The sequence below is a fragment of the Camelina sativa genome, chromosome 16 (assembly GCF_000633955.1).
Source record: "Camelina sativa cultivar DH55 chromosome 16, Cs, whole genome shotgun sequence".
Classification (NCBI taxonomy): Eukaryota; Viridiplantae; Streptophyta; class Magnoliopsida; order Brassicales; family Brassicaceae; genus Camelina; species Camelina sativa.
This window is the reverse complement of record NC_025700.1, coordinates 1796282-1803585: the sequence shown is the minus strand read 5'-3', so window position 1 is coordinate 1803585 and position 7304 is coordinate 1796282. Positions and strand designations below refer to the sequence as shown.

The 7304-nt window shown below is 39.1% G+C and overlaps 3 protein-coding genes across 6 annotated transcripts in view; all 3 read left to right on the top strand.

Moving 5' to 3' along the window:
* Nucleotides 1637–3695, top strand: LOC104749292 (transcription termination factor MTEF18, mitochondrial-like). The gene is made up of 2 exons (XM_010470885.1): nucleotides 1637–3392; nucleotides 3489–3695. The coding sequence occupies exon 1, from the start codon at nucleotides 1662–1664 to the stop codon at nucleotides 3336–3338; it is 1677 nt and encodes a 558-aa protein (XP_010469187.1). The 5' UTR covers nucleotides 1637–1661; the 3' UTR covers nucleotides 3339–3392; nucleotides 3489–3695.
* LOC104749295 overlaps nucleotides 3791–7304 on the top strand; it is a 6537-nt gene continuing 3023 nt past the window's right edge. For 2 of the 3 annotated variants that reach the window (XM_010470890.1, XM_010470888.1), the window contains exon 1: nucleotides 3791–4179. The gene's annotated coding sequence lies outside the window, so the exon portion shown is untranslated. The remainder of the gene's footprint in view (nucleotides 4180–7304) is intronic. The other variant, XM_010470889.1, reaches the window with a different exon arrangement.
* On the top strand, nucleotides 4069–6195 carry LOC104749294. 2 transcript variants are annotated; one of them, XM_010470887.1, is made up of 4 exons: nucleotides 4069–5100; nucleotides 5190–5261; nucleotides 5369–5470; nucleotides 5885–6195. In XM_010470887.1, exons 1-2 carry the CDS (start codon nucleotides 4180–4182, stop codon nucleotides 5256–5258), a joined length of 990 nt encoding a protein of 329 aa, XP_010469189.1. In that variant the 5' UTR covers nucleotides 4069–4179; the 3' UTR covers nucleotides 5259–5261; nucleotides 5369–5470; nucleotides 5885–6195. The 2 variants fall into 2 exon arrangements, with proteins under 2 accessions (XP_010469189.1, XP_010469188.1); XM_010470886.1 differs by having other exon boundaries at nucleotides 5369–5480.

Sequence of the window (7304 nt, the reverse complement as noted above, 5' to 3'; positions counted from 1 at the left end):
GTCCGATCAGTCTTCACCAAAATGACTCCAGATGCTTGTTTTCATCCCCAAAACACTCAGTTTCCTTCATAAGCAACCTAGAACCTGTACAAACTCATAAAAGACAAAAAGACTCTAAAAGCACACTTTGACTCAATAAAAGACTCAAAACAAACCTAAAAACTATGGTTAAAACCTATAAAATACAGACACCTCAGGAGACTTCTCCATTGTAAAGCATCCAGCAATTAATACAAAAAACCCTAATTTTCTACTTTTACTTGTTCTTGAGCGGAAACCCTAACTTTTTCCTCAAGACATCTTTTTCCCCTTTTGCTCACTAGTTTTAATCTGAGTTTTTTGAGAGTTTCTACATTTCCCGTCAAAATGTAGAGGTTTAAGCTAGAAATAAACCTATGCATAATGATAATACTAGATTACTAGCAACATTTCGACAGTACTTGACTACATTTTTTCTTCTAGTCTCTTTTTGATAAGAAGGCATATAGCTTCGGCTACAAAAGTTAAACAATGTATATACGGATAAAAAAGAAGGCATATAGCCTTAATATATGTAAGCGATGCTGCTACATTCAACATTTGATAAAACACTAAAGGTGATTTACTGAGTTTTATCAAAAGACAAAAAAAAAACAAGATGATGAATTGTTCTTAGAAGTGAAACTAATAAACTAGAGAGAAAGAAAGAAACGAAGCCCAGTAGTTTTGTCAACAACTTTGTGAGATTCTGTTCTGGTCCATACGGTTATCTCCTGCTGGTAGTCCAAAGCCATATGAGAACATTGTAATTACTCTATTTTTCATTGTAAAGAGAGTGCGGACAGTGAGATGCAATAAAATATGAGAACATTTCAATCTACTTAACCAGTATATTTCTCCCGGTTATATATTTTCATTCTGGTCCGGTTCAATTTTATTATAAGATTCGAACTGCCTATGGCAAAAGAGTAATTTCTTGAAAAATCCTAGGTCCTGCGGTAATTTATGTTAAACGTATAGACGGCCACGGTGTTGGAAAAAAAAGAACAGACACCGGTGGAGAAAACCCTAATCCCCCTCCAAATTGGACCATGTTTATGGTTAGATTGAAGNAGTTAAACAATGTATATACGGATAAAAAAGAAGGCATATAGCCTTAATATATGTAAGCGATGCTGCTACATTCAACATTTGATAAAACACTAAAGGTGATTTACTGAGTTTTATCAAAAGACAAAAAAAAAACAAGATGATGAATTGTTCTTAGAAGTGAAACTAATAAACTAGAGAGAAAGAAAGAAACGAAGCCCAGTAGTTTTGTCAACAACTTTGTGAGATTCTGTTCTGGTCCATACGGTTATCTCCTGCTGGTAGTCCAAAGCCATATGAGAACATTGTAATTACTCTATTTTTCATTGTAAAGAGAGTGCGGACAGTGAGATGCAATAAAATATGAGAACATTTCAATCTACTTAACCAGTATATTTCTCCCGGTTATATATTTTCATTCTGGTCCGGTTCAATTTTATTATAAGATTCGAACTGCCTATGGCAAAAGAGTAATTTCTTGAAAAATCCTAGGTCCTGCGGTAATTTATGTTAAACGTATAGACGGCCACGGTGTTGGAAAAAAAAGAACAGACACCGGTGGAGAAAACCCTAATCCCCCTCCAAATTGGACCATGTTCATGGTTAGATTGAAGTTCTCATCGATCTCTCACAATTTTAGTACGGCGGCGGCGAAACATAGAAGAGTGCCGTCCAAGTACAAGTCACTAGCCATCGGACAAGCCCAGCAAGCCATTACAGACTATCTCCACACAACCAGGTCTCTCTCCTACACTCACGCCGAACACATTGCCACGAACGCCTCGGTTTCGATTCGAAACCTCATCCTTAAGCTTGATTTCTCTGTTCCCACTTTCTCCAAATCGCTTCGGAAGCATCTCAGTTACCACCCAATTAACGAATTCGAGTTTTTCTTCGAGAGCATTGGCATTAATTACAGCGAGGTTAACGAGTTTTTGCCTGAGAAGAAATTTTTCTTCTATGAGGATCGGAGTGTGTTGGATGCAGCTTGTGCTTTATCTAAATTCGGGTTTCCTTGGAACAAGCTTGGTAAGTTGTATAAAGAGGAAAGGTTTGTTTTTGTGCAGAGTCCTGGAGAGATTGAATCCAGGCTGTTTAAGTTTAAAGATATGGGATTCACTTCTGTTGCGGTGATTGGTGTTTGTTTAGCGATGCCTCGTACTCTATGTGGAGGTGGTGAATTGGGTTCGGATATGCGTTGTTTGTTTGTTAAGCTGAAGAGGCTTTTTGATGAATTTGATTCATTGCATCTTTTTGAAGAAAATGTTGAGTCTTGGCACGAAATTAGTAGGAAAGTTAGGGTTTTTTACGATTTGGGTTGTGAGAATGAAGAGATGTGGGAGTTGATGTGTAGAAATAAGTCAGTTTTTGTTGAATACTCTGAAGAAGCTCTGATGAGAAAGGTGGAATATTTTTGTAGGTTTGGTGTTAGGAAAGAAGATGTTGCTCTTTTGATTCTTCGAAATCCTGATATCATGGATTTTGATCTTGAGAAACCGGTGATCTCAGTTACGGGAATGCTTAAGCATTTTGGATTGAGCCAGGATGAAGTGGATGGTGTTGCTCAGAAATACCCATACGTTTTGGGTAGAAACAAACTGAAGAATCTGCCTTATGTGCTAAGAGCATTAGATCTACATGGAAGGACCTTTGATAGATTGAAGAATGGGAATCATCATTTACTTGCAAGCTATTCGTTGATGGATCCCGAAGAAGATTTAGACAGAGAATATCAAGAAGGCTTGGAGGAGCTTCAAAACTCAAGAACCAAAACACACCATGTTCAAAAATTGGATTTTCTTCATGAAATAGGGTTTGGCGAGAACGGCATAACCATGAAGGTTCTGCAGCATGTCCATGGTACCGCCATAGAGCTACAAGATAGATTCCAAGTCTTACTAAATAATGGAATCGTTTTGTCAAAGATATGTATGTTGATAAGATCAGCACCAAAGATCTTGAACCAGAAACCGCATAGCATACAGGATAAGCTAAGGTTCCTCTGTGGCGAGATGGGAGATTCTTTGGAATACCTAGATGTTTTTCCAGCTTATCTATGTTTTGACCTGGAGAACAGAATCAATCCAAGGTTCAGATTCCATAAGTGGCTTGTGGAGAAAGGGTTGAGCGAGAAAAGCTATTCAACTGCAAGCATTGTAGCTACGAGCGAAAAGGCCTTCATAGCTCGTTTATATGGGATTCATCCAGCAATCCCGAAACACTGGTTTGAACGCTTCTCCAACAGAAAAACCAGATACACTGTATCCTAATTGAACAAAGGACTCTTTGGATCTTGCAGAAGCTTGGAGAAATATGCCCTTGAGGTTCCTCAGATATCTGAACCTGAAGAATACAAAGAACCTTATTGTTTCAACTTAAAAACGTTGCAAAAATCTTACAACAGCTTGTGGATATTGCAGATGGAAACGTTTGTTTGTTTGCGGGATGTAGAAATGATGGGCACTTTGGATAATTTGTGGGTTACCGGTTAGATGTGGGAATAACTTATCTACAACACTCAGTATATTCCATTTTTGGGGCTCTTGAGAGATTATGAAAGTGAGAGACTACAGTTAACTTTTGTATATACTACTTTTTTCTTAATCAGACAACTTTAACTTGTTGCATTTGGTTTGGTTGGTTTTGAGCTTCCCGGTCAACCAGCACCTGTCAGTGTGTAGTGGTAATGACTTGATTGCAAAAGTGGGACCAAATCGCACACGTGCCGGTGATTATTTTATCGAGCTTCGTTGTTAGATACGTCCGGCGGAGAGTTTTGACTACATTTTTCAGCTTTAAAGTCTTGTAAAGCAAGCAATTGGAGTGCGTGCAAGTCACGTGCGTGTTACGTTTGGATTCCCTTGTGCTCAGTGTGGTAGCGGCAGTAAATCCGACGATATAGGAAGGGTAACATAGTCATTTTATCCACTTTTTTTTCCTTTTTGTTAACACTTTGGTTTAGTTTGAGGTATCATGAGTAAAATAACATAACTGCCGCTCTCTCCTTCCTTGATGCTCTCTCTCTCTCTCACAACATTGGCTCTGTGTGTTTTTTGAATTCTCATTATCTCATTAGGGTTTTCCACTTTCTCACGATCGATTGAATTATAGATGTTCCGTCAATCCATGGCGTTTCCTCCACCGATCCATGGTTCAGATGCGGCGCCGCCGCCACAACCGCCGCCGGTGGTGACCGTCAGTGAAACCTCTAGACGGCACCAGCAACAGATTTCTGCAGCAGCAGCTTCTTCTTCGCCGGTGAAGTCTCATCCGCTTCATAACTTTCCGTTATCTGATCTCAGATGGGCTATGAATCACGCCAATACACATAGGCTCCGCAAAGCATCGAGTAGATCTCCGCTTCGTGAACCTAACCCTGGGAAAGGGAGTTTGGTGACGGAGGATGTAAACGAAGCTTCGGGTTCTTCGTCTTTCGAATTGAGACCGGATAAGAAGAAGAAGAGCGATTCCGCCGCAGATCGATCCGGGACGAAGTCAACGACGCCGGACGGTAGATCGAAGATCTTTATCCGGATCCGCACCAAGAACAACGAAGATACAGCTGATATCGCCACCACCGCCGTCTCCACTGATAATAATAACCCTCCCGCCGTCCATGCGGCTGATGATTCAGCTGGTCCGGCGATCGATGCTGATGCTGAACGGATCTCCGATGGTTGTGGTCAAGAAGCAGACGAGTTTGGTCCCAAGACTTGGAATCTGAGGCCGAGGAAACCACCGCCGACGAAGAAGCGTTCGATTGGACACGCCGGTGGGATATTGAAGAGCTGTAACGGTTCATTACCGGAGAATAAAACTCTTGGAACGGTTAGAACTGAGTCGATTCGATCCAGGAACGGCGTAGATGCTAAGATGGCGGCGACGACGACGACGGAGAGAAAAGAGAAGAAACCGAGGTTATCGATCTCGCTTTCGAAGCTGGAGATAGATGAAGATATCTACGCGTTGACTGGATCAAAACCTAGCAGAAGACCAAAGAAGAGAGCCAAGAACGTTCAGAAGCAGCTCGATGTAAGATTGATTTCACACATCTCTCTCCATGAATCTCCACTCAACATGACCTAACAAACAAAATTGTGGCTTGTGTTTGTTTTTTTCAGGTTCTTTTCCCAGGTTTGTGGATGGGTAACGTTTCTTCAGACGCTTACAAGGTCTCAGAACATGCTTGAAAGGTATTAACATTTGAAAATGGATGGATTCTGAAATCCATGTTTGTTTATTTGTTCTGATTGTTGTATGAGTGGGACAAAATGTAATCTTCTCTGAATACACTGTGTAGGACTGATTGAGGATGATGATGTGAAGTTAATCTTGTTGAATTGGCGTCGACGGGAACTAGATAGGGGGCGTCGGTCGAAGAAGTCTTTATGCACAGATTGAGGTATAAAAAGGTAGTGATTCAATGTTGTTTGTCATCTTGAGTTAGACTTTCTCCTTTGTTATCTTGTGTGCCTTACTGGCTTTTCACAGCACAACAAAATTGTATATATACATGAGGTGCAAATTCGCATGCGAAATTGGAGTTCCATGAAGGTTTTTAGATTTGCTTTGCTTGGAAGATATGTGATGTTGGTGTCTTAGATTCAGATTGTTAGGGATATATGAATTGATATGATATTAATCCTTATGGTTAATGATTTGCCATTTTGCGTCTAAACACTGTATTTTGAAATCCTGGTTATTAAAGTCTGGTGGTCTGAACTCGTGAAGTTTTGAGGTTCTAGACTTCGATAAATGGTGTCACTTAGTATCTTCACCTTCACCTTCTTACTCTCACTGTACTGTGATGGTGTAGAACTGGGAATGATTCGTTTCTTTGGCTTCATTGCGCTGGACTTGTGAATACTCTGTCTCGTGCTTTCAATTCAACTTCCAACTTCAGCTTCAGCTTCAGATTCGGTTCTCTGGCGGCAGTATAAAATGCGAACCAGACTAGTTTTGATCCAAGCCGCCTTATTTGTTGTCACTGATGTGAGTTCGTTCGTTCTTACGGCCTTTATTTTTTTCTTCTGTTTAATTCACTTGTGGACTCTTTTTGTAATAAGATTAGTGGGTAGCCTGACCTACTTGTAAAGGTGGAAGTTAAAATCAGAATTATCAACGTAATTATTATTTTTAAAAAATACTAACCCTTTCATTATTTAATAACTCATCTATGTTTAGGTTAATAAATTGAGCAAAAGACGGATAAATTAGTCAACTATGTAACAGTAATGTCATCAATATATGTATAGTGTTTCTACAAGGTGTAAATTTACCCACTCTTCCAAGTTCAAAGTTCAAACTCGAATCCAGTAAATAAAGAAAATATATATAATCTGGAGTTTAACGATCAAGTATTATTAATAATAATCCAGCAATATTTTATTTATACTTTTTATACAAGGACCACAGGCTTGCTTCGTCACTCCATTCATCATCAGTTCATCACCTCCACTCGCTTTAGTCCCATATTTTATCCATCCAACTCTAGATGCAGTAAAACCAAAAGATTAATTTTGACTGTTTAGACTAGTTTTTACATATTGGTCCTTCTGTTATGCAGTTAAAGATAGTAAGAAGAGATAGTTTACTAGTGGACCTTTTTATATTCTAAAGTTAATAACAAAAGTTCATCCAAAATGTGAACCATATAACTTGAATGCTTAAAAAATTTTAAATTGTCAAAATCTAACAACAAAACAATAAAAGTTAACTTTGATAAATATAATCCCATTAGCGGTTAGATTGTAGTATTATATGTACATGCTTAATGCTGTAAAGGGTTTTAGATAGGAGTTCAATTGATGTTTTGTATCTATTATATCGGATCATTCGTAGTGTTTCTGTTAATGCGGATGAGGCAATAGAAAGTAAAGAACATAAGAACTTTGTTAACGAGGTTTGGTTTTTTCTACTCCCCGGAACCACGTCCAGATTTCGATTCCACTAGAACAAGAAAGCAAATACAACCTATTCGAAAACGCGTAAATCAAGCACAACCCTCTTAATTCACCGCTCCGTTCTATAACATGAAATCTTAAGGATAATTCTCTACCCTTAACTAGACTAACACCAAGCCTAGATTTAAACCAAGATAACCTAACCTTGGGCTAAACTCCCCCTGAGCCTAGACTTCAGATCTTCTATTTATCGACAATATTTTCCGTTCAACTCTCTTGAGCAACATTCACACACACGTCACACCGACGAACAAAGAAGCTTGAACAACACAA

What these genes read in the sequence shown, in the direction of transcription:
- LOC104749292 (XM_010470885.1), top strand. Translation starts at nt 1,662, where the DNA reads ATGTTCATGGTTAGATTGAAGTTCTCATCGATCTCTCACAATTTTAGT.
- LOC104749294 (XM_010470887.1), top strand. Translation starts at nt 4,180, where the DNA reads ATGTTCCGTCAATCCATGGCGTTTCCTCCACCGATCCATGGTTCAGAT. An exon ending in ACGTTCAGAAGCAGCTCGAT is followed by an intron (nt 5,101 to 5,189) that starts GTAAGATTGATT and finishes TGTTTTTTTCAG; the next exon opens with GTTCTTTTCCCAGGTTTGTG.